The sequence below is a fragment of the Petaurus breviceps genome, unplaced genomic scaffold (assembly GCF_028583685.1).
Source record: "Petaurus breviceps papuanus isolate PSGF00001 unplaced genomic scaffold, PetGlider_PUasm1.0 80, whole genome shotgun sequence".
Taxonomy (NCBI): domain Eukaryota; kingdom Metazoa; phylum Chordata; class Mammalia; order Diprotodontia; family Petauridae; genus Petaurus; species Petaurus breviceps.
This window is the reverse complement of record NW_027186540.1, coordinates 10,855,158-10,870,594: the sequence shown is the minus strand read 5'-3', so window position 1 is coordinate 10,870,594 and position 15,437 is coordinate 10,855,158. Positions and strand designations below refer to the sequence as shown.

Here is a 15,437-nt window from a genome sequence, read left to right as displayed (position 1 = left end):
ATGATAATGAGAAACATTAAACAAGAGAATTAAAAGGCCCACAACTAAAAAATCCAGTAATTTTATTTAATATTGAGAAACACACGCAAATTTCCCCTTATTGAAACTCTCTTTCCGGTGCTAAAAATGTAATATTTATCTTCTTGAATAGACCTGTGCTTTTTCTCTGACTAAATGTATTATACACTACTTTTCTGCCTTCAGTTCACCAACATGTTGTGACTTTCCCTACTTCAACTTCAATGAATTTAACTAATAAATGATAGAAATTATCTACTTTTCTGAAAACTATGTTGAAAACTGGAATAAGATTTGAGTCCCTGAGAAGAGAACTGAGAATAAAGAAAATGTGCAAAATATGTAAGTATCTTTTTGGAACTATTAAAGCCAGGCAGAGGAGAATAAGAAGAAACACCACCTGTACAGATCAATGCTGTGAATAAGTGGGCAAACCCCAAAGAAATAAATAGTACCCATGCTGCTATCTAACATGGCTGGCAGCCGCAGCTAGTGAGGTGTGATGCTATTTTGTTTGGCAGATGTATATGTTTGCATAGGCACTTTTAATAGAGACTTTGAGAAGCAATGGATAAGAGGAGAAAAAAAAAATGGATGTTATCCAGTCAGAGAATTTTGCCCTTTGGCATTACAACAGACAGATGTTTAAAGTTTCCTCCAAGCACTTTTTTTTTTTTTTTGGTTACTCTGCAGGTTTGAGTTGTCTTTTAAACTAATCAGAGGGGATGACTTATGTGAAGGGAGGCATGGAACAATTAGTGGCTGAAACACACTCTTACCTTGGCAACCTGGCATGAAAGTAAAAACAACAAAATAAATTTGATCCACTCTGACATGGGAGTGAATACAAATATGACAGTATTACTATAATCTCTCTGAACGATAAGTGCTGAAGTGAGAGACTCAGCCTGAAATACCAGGGATTTTAAATAAGGGATGATATATATCAAAGGGGGAGTGTGGTCTAAGGGAAGGAGCACCCAACAAGAAATCAGGATGCCTGAGTTAGAGCTCCAGATGCAACAATTGTGGGCTATTTTATTCTGGAAACAGAAAAAAAAAAGTTTATATTTCTTCTCTCACAGCACTGTTGGGAGGGAAGTATTTTCTCAACCCTTAAAGTACAATATAAATCTAGGGTATTTTTATTATCTATAGAGATACAAAACTTGGCCCAGTTACTTGAGCTAGTGGGTGTCAGTTTTTAGATAGAAGGGCCTGGATTAGATCTCTTGAGGCTCCTTCCAGCTCCAACATTCTAAGAAATAGAAGAAAATACCAAATCTATGAAATCTATGAATTTGAGCTCTTAAAAAATGTATGATAAACACTCTTGTAAAAATTGGCATCTTGCTGGTGTATAGCCACATGGAAACGGTAAAGATTGGAACACAACATCAGGATTGGAGATTGAGGCAGTTAATTGTTAAATTTAGGACTAAAATCACCTCGTGAATTTGGAGTTATTACAAAGAAACAGAATGATATTCATTAAGGAAGGGTGCAAGGTAGCAAAAACAATGAGTGAGGAAAAAACAAACCATACCAATCAAGAAATAAATAGAATATATATATATACATATATGTAAACAGTAAAGAAAAATTATTTCAGCTAGCAAAAACACAATTAAGAAGGGTTTATCAAAATTATTTTTTTTTTTGAGCACCACCCATAATTTTATTGGTATAGAAAATTCATACTGAAGTTCTCTTGACCAATGAAGACTGGCACTTGGTCTATAATCTGGGAATGTGTGGGGTACTGAAAGGCAAGGAGACTTGCATGAGGTCCCATAGCCATTAGGTGTCAGAGATGGGTCTTAAGGTCAGGTTATATGTACTGGAGCCATGATTCAAATGCAGACCATTTGACTCCAGACTAAGTACTGTAGCAATACACCATAAAAATGACATCAGATTGTGGAAAGCCCTAAATGCCATGCTAAGGAGTTTAAACTTTACTTGTTAGGTAACAGGGAGCCATGGAAGAGTTTTGAATAGAAGAAAGGCAGATCAGATCTATGCATTGAGAAGATTGGTCTTCTGTGGTGTCAACATTAGATTAGAGGAAGAAAAAAGCAATGACAGGAAGACCTATGTTAGTTGAATGTAATAAGATGGAAATTGGGGCTCATACTAGAATGGGGGTACTGGGAATGGAGTAGGAGGGGTCAGATGTGAGATATTTCAGATGTGGAAGAGACAGGACTTGGTAAATGAATTGAGAGAAGAGGAGAGGGAGACAGAGAAGACAATGATAACACCAAATCTTCAAACGTGGATGAATAGTGGTACCATTCATTCACATTGGAAGATTTGGAATTTGGGAGGAAGAAGAGAAAAGCTGTAATGAGATTAGTTTGTGACAAGCAGAATTTAAGGTGCTGGTGGGACAACCAGATAGAGATAGTCTATAGGCAACTGGAAATTTTGGCCTAGAGTCTGAGGCAAGACTAAAGGTAGCGTCAAGTCACTGATGTAGAAAGTAGTCTTTGAAACTGTAGGATTGGGTAGAAATGTCAAAGGTGACATGGAGAAGGAAAAAAGGCCACTGGAACAATCTGTTCCTGGTACTAAAATCATAGTAACATTCTCTGTATGCATTTTTTCTTTCATCACCTACCTAAAATATGTTACACAGCACATTTCTGCCTTTAGCTTTCCAACAACTTGTGATTTCTCTGACTTCATTTTATAGAAAACAGTGGTATTCTGGTAAATAATTAACTGATTCTCAAAAAAATGTTCACAGGACACATTTTTAAGTTTAATTTGAATTATTGATATTTTCTCCATCACTTTCTTTTTTCTTTTTTAATTTTAATTTATTTATTTGCTTTTTATGGAGGGGAGAGGGCAGGGCAATTGGGGTTAAGTGACTTGCCCAAGGTCACATGGCTAGTTTTTGTGTTAAGTGTCTGAGGCTGGATTTGAACTCAAGTCATCCTGACTCCAGGGCTGGTGCTCTATTCACTCTGCCACCTAGTCGCCCCCTCTATCACTTTCTTAAATCTAGGAAATCAACAACAAAAATTAAGCCCTAATTTAGAGCCTATAACCAAAGTATATATATTCCCGCTGGAAATTTAACAGTTAGCTCCTCTCATGAAGTCAGTTTGAGCTGGTTCTGGCATACTCCTGGAGAAAACCCACCTAAGGTGTTTTTAGGGATAGCTAGTAAAATGTGGTATCACAGAAGACAAGTAAGAAAATGGTAATCCTCAAATAATCCAGAAAGAAAGATGAGAATTGAAAAGGTCTAATTGATTAGACCAGGGGTGGGGAAACCTGTGACCTTGATGCCTCATGTGGCCCTCTACGTCCTCAAATGAGGCCCTTTGACTGAACCCAAACTTCGTGATTCAGTCAAAGTGTACCAAGAGGGCCACACATGACCTTGAGGCCACAGGTACCCCACCCCTGGATTAGCCAAGAAGTCACTGATGATGTTTGGCAGAACATTTGTAGTAATGTAATCACAAAAATTCTTAGAAGAAGCATCAGTGGCTATATATTCCAACCCCTTTATTTTATTGATGAGGAAATAGAAGCTCAGGGAGGGTAAGCGTAAAGTCCCACAGGTAGGAAACATAAGGGATGAGATTTAAACACAGGTTCTCTGATTCCAGAGCATGTACTCCTTCCATTATTCCATGCTGTAGGGTTGAAATGACAATGTGTGGTGAAGAAGTTAAAGCAGGGGATATAGCAAACATTTTGAGAAGCTTATAGACAATTTGCTGGGCAGTTTTGAAGTGCCAAGGATAGGGCTTTTTTTTTTTAGGGACTTAGAAGACCTGAGCATTTTTACAGATAGATATTCACATACTACTTATTTCCCTACCTCAACCAGGCTAGAAGGATAGCAGCCACTCCCTCTGATCCCACTGTGGATCTTCACAGAAGGTTGCATCTATCCTGCTCCCCACGTGGGCTGCTTTGCCCCTGGTTAGGCAGTAATTCTGGAGGGTCTGTCATATTGATGCCAAACAGTGCTGACACATGATGTGTTTTAGCCTTACAGCTCAGAACACTTGAGCTTAAGATGAGAATTGAAGGCTTCAGCCTTCCCGAAAGCAGGGATTACAGCACTTCACCCTAATAACACTAACATTTCCTTTCAAAGGAAATCCACAACATGACCAAAGTAGAATTTTTTTTGCTTGTGCATGTGTTTGCCTTTTGTTTTTCTTTTCTTTTAAATGAGGGGAAGTGGGAAGGAGAGAAAATGAATTCTTATTAATTAAAAAGAAAAAGAAAGAAAATCCACATATTTTGATCTGATGTGTTGACAATAACTTAAGTGGATTCATAAACTCACAGAATTTTAGAGCTGCAAGAGATCTTAGAAATCATCTAGTTTGTGCTCTCTCACTTTATATATGGGGAAATTGAGGCACAGGGAGGTGAGGGGATTCACCCTATCATAGCTAGTTAGTAACAGATCTGAATAGTTTACTACACCAGTCAATTATTCCACTGTTGTTGTCCAGTCATTCAGTTGCATCTGACTTTTTGCAATCCCTTGGACTTTTGTCCCTGGGGTTTTTATGACAAAGATACTGGAGGGATTTGCCATTTCCTTCTCCAGTGTGTTCCCATTTTACAGATTAGAACTGAGGCAAATAGGGATTAAGGAACTTGGGTCACACAGTCAGTAAGTGTCTGAGGACCGATCTCAACTCGGATCTTTCCTGACTCCAAGTCTGGTGCTATATTCACTGTAAAACCTAGCTGCCCCTAACTGCCATAATGCCCTTTAAATCTTTTTTATATTCAACAAACATATTTGTCTAGGAGAAGAATAGTGGTTAGTGTGCTGGCATCAAAATCAGGAATACTGGGTTCACATTCCTCCTCTGACATGCATAAACAATGCGCTGCTGGGCAAATTACTTAATTCCCAGTGCTCTAGGCAAGTCTTTAAGATTCTAAGCCACAGAGGAGGTGCGGATCTGCTTTGGGAGACTGATTTTCTTCATCTGGAAGTTCCTTATACCAAGGAAAATTACATATCCATTGCTTGTACCCATCTCTATACTGTGTCTGCTTTGTGCAGGGCAACTATTTAGGTGCTTAGGAATAAAAAGACAAAAACGAACAATGATTCCTTCCCCCAAGGAGCTTATTGTGGAGTATGTGTAGGGGAAGAGTACTGTACATAGAAAAGTAAATACCTGATAATTTGAGAAAGAGATAACACTGATAACTAGGGGTATCAGGAAAGGCTTCAGGTAGGAGCTGGCTCTTAAATATAGCCTTGAAGGAAATCAAATAATAAACGTATAAAGCATTTGCAAATCCTAAAGCACTACATACATGCTTTTCTTGTTATAATAAAAATAATGCTAACTATTATAACAACAAATAGCACAATTCTTATTATGATTAGCTGAGTATTCCAAGAAGTAGAAGGAAGAATGCAGTGCATTAAGGCATGGGGAACAGCCAGCACATGGAGAGAAAGGAAAGAATATTAAATTTAGAAACAAAAAGTAGGTCAGTTGGGGAGGAACACAGAACTTGGAAAGGGAAATAAATTGGAATAAGGTATGACCTATTGCTCTGACCCAAAGCTCTGTTTTTATACAGACAGGGCTAAATCTTGGGATATTCTTTGACTCCTACCCAGGATCATCCCTGGGAACATCAGAATGTAGCTCATGTCTAGGTCTTCCCAGAAAAGTCAAAAGGCTCTCTCTAACTCCCTTGCAAGTGTTCAGGCTAACATGTAATACTGAATAGGCTTATTCTATCTGCTAAAGCTTATAAAACTGAGAGTATCCAAATCCATGCATAGTCAAAACAAGACTCTTTCCTTTCCTGGTGGGCCTCAGATGTCCCCAGAGTCCAGTAAAATTCCTTCCAGATTCATCTTATTACCTTGGGACTGAGATGCCCACCATCCAAAAATAGGAGAAACAGAGCCAATTCTTTTCTCTAGCGGACCCGCCCCTCCCACTCTTCCTACACTTGTATGGTCCTCTAGACATAAAGTTGAACTCCGTGGAGTTGAGGGAATTCAAAATATTGAATAAATATAAGTATTGGCTAAATCCCTGTCAACATAGGGATGGAGAGAAGCTGCAAAGAAACAAAAAAAAAAAATGAAACATTAACATGAATCTTTTTTCCTTTCCAAACATGACTTGGTCTGAGTTTTCCAGCAGGCTGGTTTGCTTTTTTTTAACCTGTACTTTCTTTGGCTTCTACGCTTGAAATAAGCCACTGCTCATTTGCTGCTTCCTTGTTTTTTCTTAGGGCTTGCTAATACCACTAACCAACTGGAACAACCACTGGGGCAGGAAACAGTGAAAGAAGTCAGGATGAGGTTGAAAAATAGAACTCTCAACAGACATTCGAGGGAAAGAGTTGGAGTTTGAACACTAGAGGGCAGAGTGATCATTTCAAGAGGACCACATCCTCAGGAATGCTTCCTGGAAGACAGGCTTGGCATTGTAATGGAATGACATCATGGTAATGCTGAGAGTTTATGTTCAACACAGTGTGACATAGGAAGTGCGGCCTTTTATCACAACTTGAAAACCCAAGTGATCCAAGCATCCTCAACACTGCAGTATTTATTTAACTGCAGTGATACCATGAACAGCTGTGACTTCAGTGCTGGGCTTAACAAGGGACCACAGACAAATACTAATTATACTTCTAGGGAAAGATGGTTCCAATAGGTTATTCAAATTAGTTTGCTAATAAGTTCATTGAGTTGCAGTGGTGGATCATTTGTATAGTAATCACATTACCCTGGTGAATTTTCTCAGCCAAAATTTGTTTCCCTGGATAACAGTTAGTAAATAATGAAATTTCATAGTTCTGCCCTTACTTGCCCATAGAATAGACTGGTATCTAGACTACTTGCCTCTAGGCAGGTATTATTAGCACTTTAAACAACATGGATACTGATTATAATCATGGCTGAATGCAAAAGTTCAGAAAAGGGAGTTAGGAAGAGACTCATAGCCTCATAACCCTAAATTTCACTGACACAGCAATTTAAAAGACAAGGATGTGACAGAATATGGCCCAGAAACTGTTTGTTTGTTTTTAAAGGAAGTTGATAGAACATTTTTTTTTCTCATGGGACAGTGCTAGTCTTCACAATGAGGAATCCTAACAAAGCGTAAGAGAGTCAAAAAGCTTTGGGACACCCTTTGGGAACTGCTGCTGACGCAAAAAAATGGACCTTGTTATTGAATTTGGTGACCAGTAATTAGAGATGATACAATCCTAAAGATACAAAATTCCTTCACGTGGGGTAGAGGTGGCTGCATTCTCAGAGCATAAGCCAATGAAGTACTAGTCCTGGTAGGTACTATCAAGTTAGAAAATAGGCCCTGGAATGGATTGTAAGGCTAATGTCCTATTAGCAGCCTAGCTAAGTTTGAAGTGACTCATCCTTGGGGGCTTGTCTACCAAGTTTTGATTTTTTGTTGTTGCTGTTGCTGTTATGTTTTCCCCAAAGCGAGACAGCTAACTAATTAGTGTCTGAGGCAGGATTTGAAACTGTCTCCCTGAATCCAAATCTCTTTTCCTATCTTCTATACTATATTCCTGTCAAATAAGTAGTTAACAATGTATAGCAAGCAAACCACTTACACTGATTAAATGTGACTACTGTACAGTTAAGAACTATGTAGTAGAAACTGCACTAAGGGTGGGAAACAGTTCACCTTTTGTTTTACTCCTGCCTCTAGCTAACCAGTTGTGTGATACTACCTGTCACTTTAACTCTAAAAGCCTCAATTTATTCATCAAGAAAATGAAAGGAGTTTGAAGAAGGTCCTTTCCAATGCTAACATTCTATGATCCTATAAATGTTATCACTGGGAGGGAGTATGGCAATGAACTTGGAATGCTTTGAAGGGATTTTATTGCATTTCTTTTGTTTTAATAAATTGCCAGAATGATTTGTATCTGTAGGCTTATCTCCTGCAAATCTGCACAAGGGAATTGCTGACTTAATTTTCATATGCCCATTTCTCCTCATCTATCATACATCCATCTATTCCTCAATGTACATATATAAAAACACATATATGCCCACTTGTGTATGACAGGTGATTATTTCCAAATTAGAATTTGGAAAAGCATATCATAAATGCAATTATTCAAAAATGTCTTTCTCATTCTCCCCAGAAGGTATTTCAAATCTTCTCTTCTTCCCTCAACCTCAAGTACCCTCATACTTCCTCTTCTCTCTCAATTGAGGACCTTGTCTATTCATTTCCCCCCAGAATCCCTTGACATCCTTTCCCACTTTATTGTCATGTCTCCTAGTCTCTGACAAAGAAGTGACCCTTCCCCTGGTCAAGATAAACTCTTCTATGCTCTTTCTCCAAAATGTTAAACATCTGTCTCAAATATTCAGCCTCTCTCTATGTATTAATTTCTTCCATATTGTCTTCAAAAATGGATGTGGCATTTTTACCCTAAAATAAATGCAAAAATATACAAACAAATAAAACCCTTCACTAGATCATACCATCCCTCAAGTTATCATCCTATATCTCTCTTCCCTTTCTCAGAAAAACTCCTTGAAAGAGCTGTCTATTCTTCCTCCACTTCTCACTTCTCAGCCCTTTGCAATTAGGTTTTTAGCCTCATTCAGCTATTTCCCCCAATGGTACCAATGATCTCTTTATTACTAAACCTCATGGTCTTTTCTCATCCTCCTTAATCTATCTGTTACATTTGACAATATTGACCACTTTCTTCTCTCTACACTCTCTATTCACTTGGGCTTTTGGACAATGCCTGGCATATACTAAGCACTTTTGAAGTGCATACTGATTGACATTTAATGTCAATGTACCCAAATATCCTAGATCAGAGGTGTCAAATATATGGTCTGGCATATACCTACACTATCTTCAAGTACAGCCTACACCAGATTAAAAGGCAACTGGGAAATACCTAGCAAAATAAAGAAAAATACAATAAAACATAGATAATATCACATCTTAAAAACTAAGTCAATATAGGGGTGCAGGTATCATTATGTATGAATTAGTGGTCACTGTTTCTATTTGTTTGACACCACTGCCTTTGATCATGCATAACAAGCTGTCTACAGTGTGATCACTGTCCCTTGGATATCTTGCCCTCTGACCTGCTGCTGTCACTCCCTATCCACCCCTACTTTCCAATAGGATTCAAATCAATACTATCATTATTGCTGTAGGGGGCATGATACTTGGATGCCCTTTAATCACATCTTTGTAACTCTATAGATCAAAAGTCTCTTTTCAGGCCCTACACATTTTGTGTTCCCATTTTAGTATGTAAACTCCTTGAGGATAGGGGATGTATCATTTTTTCTATTTGAATTTCATGTACTTAGGCTTGGCTTGCAGTTGTTCACTTAACTAGATTTTTAAAAAATCATTTATTCATACACAGTAAAAAAACTCAAGGAGATCAAAATCCTCTATTAGTCAAAAGTAAAACAAACAGAGCAAATTTTTAATACAAAGACTATTTGGTAGTACAAAATCCTACAAGGGGAAGACAAAATTTTTCTTCTTAGCTATCAAGAACAAAAGAAAAAATCCTTTTCTATGGAATCTTCCCTCATGGAGACATTTTGATTACAGAACATTTTTAAAGGACTTGCTCAAAAAAAAAAAAAAGAGAGAAGAGAAAGAAATATTGATATCCCCACAATTTTTTTTTCAGAAGCAAGAATATAAGGAGTGTAATGGAACTTTCTAAATGATCTCCACTAAAGACAATGGGCATATGAATGATCCTGTTGTTTCTTATGCCTATCCTTACTGGCTTCAAACTTTCTAGGAGATTTAATTTTCAGGCCTGATCTGAAAAAAAAAATTGCATAATTTTTCTTTCTCTTGGATTAAATTATAGGGACATTAGCATTTATTGGTTTGGTATTTTTATGTAATATAAATATTTTATGTTTGGGCTACTCAGTAGTCAGGAATTAGGTATTGAATATTGAATGGCACTTTTTTTGAGAGAACATTCAACATTTAATAAAGTCATTTTTTTTCAAGTTCACTTGTTTAAGTTTCAAACAAGTGGCTACAGACTATCAGGGAGAGTTATGGAAAGCATTAGTTTGTCTTTGAGCCTCACAAAATATTCACAACTTTAAGGCATGGACAGGAAAAGTGGTGATAACGATCAGTGCTGACAGGATCTCTAGAGCATACGGTTTCTCACAACACACATGCTAGTTGTAATTGGAATGTAATGTGATCTCTCCATCAGGACCCAGTTGTTTTGATCATTAATTTCATTTTCAAGGCAAATTACAGGATGCAGCTACTGTATCTACATATTTAAACTACTTTTGAGGTAATTAACTAGAAAATCCAGACCCCAAACAGTCTCTCTCCTGAAACATCTAGACATTTGAAAGGAGCGTCCTCACATGACACAGTTCTTTTTCACATACATGTGTAAAAACAGTATTAGGATGAGGCAACTTATGCTGAAACCTAAAACTTTAGTAGTATTAATTTTATTTTTTTTTCCTTTCAGAAAAAGGTAGGTTCCCTTTTCCCCTTCCCACAAATCATTATCTCAAGATCGATTTACTCTTTTGCTTTTAAACAAATGAAACCTCACATATGATTTTAAAACAAGAGAATAATATAATAACATCTGATTCAACATTTTAGGGTAGTGATGTTTTAAAATGTTATTTAAAAAAGGAAAATCTGGGCATTGTCATCATTGAAAAATTCTAAATTCTTAAGAATATAATAATGAAGACTTTCCACCTACTGTGGGGTTAATGAATGAGGTCCAGATTTTACATTGTGAATTTATAAAGCACAAAATGGAAACAGTTGTTAAAAGGAGTTCCTTAAATAAGTGATCTGTTCAAAAGCAGAATGGAAATGGACCTCAAGAAGCCTGGCTGATGAGCTGCCAAAGGTGAAGATGAATTGTCCATTTCCCCATAACTTTAATGGCACCACCATTCTTTCAATCACTTACATGTCTAACTCTGGTGCCATCCTTTACTCCTCACTCTTCCTAAAACCATAAATCTAATTAGCTGTCAAATATTATTACTCCTATCTCCACAAAATTTCTCCAACCACCCCCTTTCTCTTTGTCCTCACAATCATTACCCTAATTTATGCCCTCATTACTTCTTACTAGGCTATTTCAACAATTTTTTTTTAATTTTCTGTGTCTCAAGTAAGGCCCTACTCTATCATCCCTATAACTCTTAAAATAATTTTCCATATATCAGTCAACAAATTAAATGATAAAGGAATTATTAAGGGCCTACTATGTGCCAGACACTCAGGTCATTGCTCTGCTCAACAAATTCTAATGGCTCCTTATTATCTCTAGTAGCAAATAAAAACTCCTTTTTTGGGTATTTAAATCCTTTTACAAGCAAGATCCAACCTATATTTTCAGACTTTTTATAAGTTATTTCCCTTCTTATATGCTATGGTTTAGTCAGTCTGGCTTCTTACTCTTCTTCATGCATGATACTTCATTTCCTTTCTTTTTACCTTTTCCACCATTCCTGAAACACATGGAGTTTTTATTTTCATCCATGATTCAACTCCAGGATCTTTAGAAATTATTTCCTGATCCTCCAGCTGGAAGTACTATCTTTCTCAAATTACCCTTTGTCTATTTTACATATATTTTGTATATACCTGTACAGATATATGTATATGTAATACTAATGTAGATAGATACATATATATACATATACATGTATACATACATCCACATCTATATATAAAAACTCTCCTGATATACTGTAAAGTTCTTTGAGAAGAGGGAATAGTTAACTTTTGTCTCTATATCCCCAATGTATATCATATGATAGGTGATTAATAAATAACTGTTGATTGGTTAACTGAATTATATTAAATGGTCTGTAACATTTGTTTAAAAATAAAAGAATGAAACTATAAAGGAATTTTTGCAGCAAGTTTCTCTGATAAAACCCTAATTCTTCAAATATATAGGGAACTGAACCAAATTTATAAAAATAAGAATCATTCCCCAATTGATAAATGGTCAAAGGAGATGAAGAAGTTTTGAGAAGAAGAAATCAAAGCTATCAATAGTCATATAAAAATGCTCTACATCAGTTTTGCTTAGAGAAATGCAAAATAAAACAACTCCAAGATACATCATACCTATCAGATTGGCTAATATGACAAAGAAGGAAGAGGGAGATGTGGAAAAAAAAAATGGGACACAAATGAACTGTTGGTAGGACTGTGAATTAGTCCAATCATTCTGGAGAACAATTTGGAACTATGCACAAAGAGTTATAAAATTGTGCATACCCTTTGACCCAGCAATATCAGTACTAGATCTCTACCACAAAGAGATGAAAGGAAAAGGAAAAGGACCTATCTGTACAGAAATATTTATAGCAGCTCTTTTTGAGATGGCAAAGAACTGGGAATTGAGGAGAAAACTATCAATTGGGGAATGGCTAAACAAGTTGTAGTATATAACTGCGATGGGATACTATTGTATTATAAGAAATGACAAGCCAGATGTTTCAGAAAAACCTGGGAAAGAACTATGAAATCATGCAAAAAGAAGAGAGCAGAACCAGGAGAACACTGTACACACAGCAACATTGTAAGAAAGATCAACTGTGAAAAATTTAGCTATTCTGATCAAAGCAATGATTCAAGACAATTCAAAAGAACACATGATGAAAAATGCTATCCACCTCCAGAGAGAAAATTAATGAACTCAAAATGAAGAATGAAGAAAACTTTTTTACTTTATTTTTTTTCTGTTTTCTTTTGTAACATTGCTAATATGGACATATATTTTGCATGACTTCACACATATAACTGATATCAAGTTTCTTGCCTTCTTGAGGAAGGGGGAGCAGTGGGAAAGAGGAAGACAATTTGGAACTCAGAATTTCTTTTTAAAGATTATTAAAAATTTTACATGTAATTGGGTAATATTTAATAAAATATATTAAAAATAAAATTGAGATTATTTGAAAATGTCTAGATATCAATTCTCTTTTTTACTTCATCCATGAAGGTACTAAACATATAATCATTTGTCCCTCTTTCCATTTCTCTTGGAGGGGGGAGAGATAATCAAGATGAAGTTTAATATAAAAACAGATTAGTATCAAGGAAGGTGCCAATGAGGAATTATTCTGGTTTGACTCTGTCTTTACAAATAAGAGTTTATTTCTCTATAATTTTTTATATAAAAATGAAAAATTATAGTTATCTAATCCTCCAAATGAAAGGATCAGTCTCTTCCTTGACACATGAATATATATTTAGAAAATCTTCTATTTCATGATACTAAATGGCTCAAATGATGCCTACCAAGTTTATGAATAAGCACTTTACTTTTCACAGAATGACAGAATCTCTTAACTGTACAGAATCTCAGAGGCCATTGGTCCTGCTCCCTACTTGAAGTGTGAATCTTCCTTATCCCGAGTGACCATTTGGTCTCCACTGGAGGATACTGAGTATTGATGAATATGTTACTTCGTTCCACTTTCAGATATTTGTTAGATTTTTCTTATAAGGACAGAAAAATAGTCCTTTTGCCATTAGACCTAGTTCTGCTATCATGGACCAAGTAATATACAAGTCTCATTCCTCTTCCACTTGACAAATCTTCAAATATTTTTAGATAGAAATTAGATCTTCCACAGTCTTCTCCCTACTAAATAATCCTAGTTCCTTCAACTGAACCTTATAGGAATAGAATGACTTTGAGTACCTTTAATGTCCTAACTGGTAGCTAGGTGGTGCTGGGGGATAGAGTGCTGGGTCTGAAGTCGGGAAGACTCATCTTCCTGAGTTCAAATCTGGCCTCAGACTCTTATTACCTGTGTAACTCAGGGCAAATCACTTAACTCTGTTTGCCTCATTATCCTAATCTGTAAAGTAAGTTGGAGAAGGAAATAACAAACCACTCCAGTATCTTTGCCAAGAAAAACCCAAAATGGGGTCAAAAAAGAGTTACGCAGGAATGAAAACAACTGAATAACAATGATGACTCTCACTGTCCTGATAGTAAGCTCTTTGGATGAACTGCAGATTGTTGATGACCTTTCCCAAACGTGCTACTTTGAATTAACCAGTATACTCCATATACGGTCTAACTGAGGAAGAATATAATGAATCTACCATCACGTCAGTGAACAACATATTTCTATTAATGTAGCTAGCTTAAGATCAGGCCAACATTCTCATTGAGTGCTGCTTACAGTACAGTGCTAACCCATACTGAGCTTGTAGAACACTAAAGCCCCCAGCATGAGAGAAGTTTATTCCTTGTAATAGCAATTTATTATTTTGTAGGAGAGATAATCTGTAGGGAGAATCTTGAGCTAAAACAAAGTATTGAAAAGATAATCATGCTCATCAAACATTATTTGTTCTGAAACCACAGCACATGCTGCCATGCTGCATGCCTATTTTACCAGGATGAAAGAAAAAGTTAAAAACCTTAGCAAATGGGAAAAAAATAAAGAGGAAAAAAGTTAATAGCTGTCATTAAATTTGATACATACTGTACCAGGCCTTGGGTAAGGAATTCTTCCATCATACTGGACCCATCGATGATCTGCACTTTCCTTATGAGCATATGGGCCATTGAAAACTGCTCTGATATCAGCCATGCTATAGACGCAAACAGCAGAACCCTTGAAGATGGAGCTGAAATAAAGAATCATTTCACTTATAAATGTGTATTTGAATCTTTAAGGGATTCAAAGAGAAAATGAAAGGGAATTACTATCTTCCTTTTTTTTTTTTGCTTTTTGGAGGGCAATTGGTGTTAAGTGACTTGCCCAAGGTCATATGACTAGTTAAGTATTACGTGTCTGAGGTCGGATTTGAACTCAGGTCCTCCTGACTCCAGGGCCAGTGCTCTATTCACTGCACCACCTAGCCACCCCTACTATCTTCCTTTTTAACACCATGATATGTTTGTGTGTGTGTGATATACATACATATATTTTTAAAAATATAAAACCAATACAAAGTAAAATAGTTAACTCATCAAATACCAATATTAATATCAAAAGTATATCAATAATAAGTGATGGAATACATTTTAGCTTAGCTAGATGACACTGTTAGCTTACATCATCAACCAATTCTTCATTACAGTCTTCATTTTGCTTAAAAGATATTCCCCTAAAAATTGGTGCATTAATTATCACTTTAAATGGTAGGTTTGTATTTTAACTCAGAAAGCTCACAAAGGAAATCTTTATCATAGCTTTTTTTTTTGTAAAGTAATGCTTTATCATATCACTTTTGTTGGTCTAAATCTTATTAGATAGATACTAAATGGATTTTCTTCATGTGGATTTTACATAAGAGAAAATTATACTGCATTATGTGATAGGATTGTTTTGTGTTTCTGAACATCAGTCCTAGACTTTA

General features: G+C 36.2%; 1 protein-coding gene across 9 annotated transcripts in view; it reads right to left on the bottom strand.

The window, feature by feature from the left end:
- The window catches only part of LOC138176017 (semaphorin-3D), a 252,885-nt gene that overhangs the window by 39,334 nt on the left and 198,114 nt on the right, over positions 1-15,437 (bottom strand). For all 9 annotated transcript variants that reach the window (XM_069106724.1, XM_069106723.1, XM_069106719.1 and 6 more), the window contains one exon: positions 14,558-14,702. In XM_069106724.1, the coding sequence (XP_068962825.1) occupies positions 14,558-14,702 (145 nt within the window). The remainder of the gene's footprint in view (positions 1-14,557; positions 14,703-15,437) is intronic.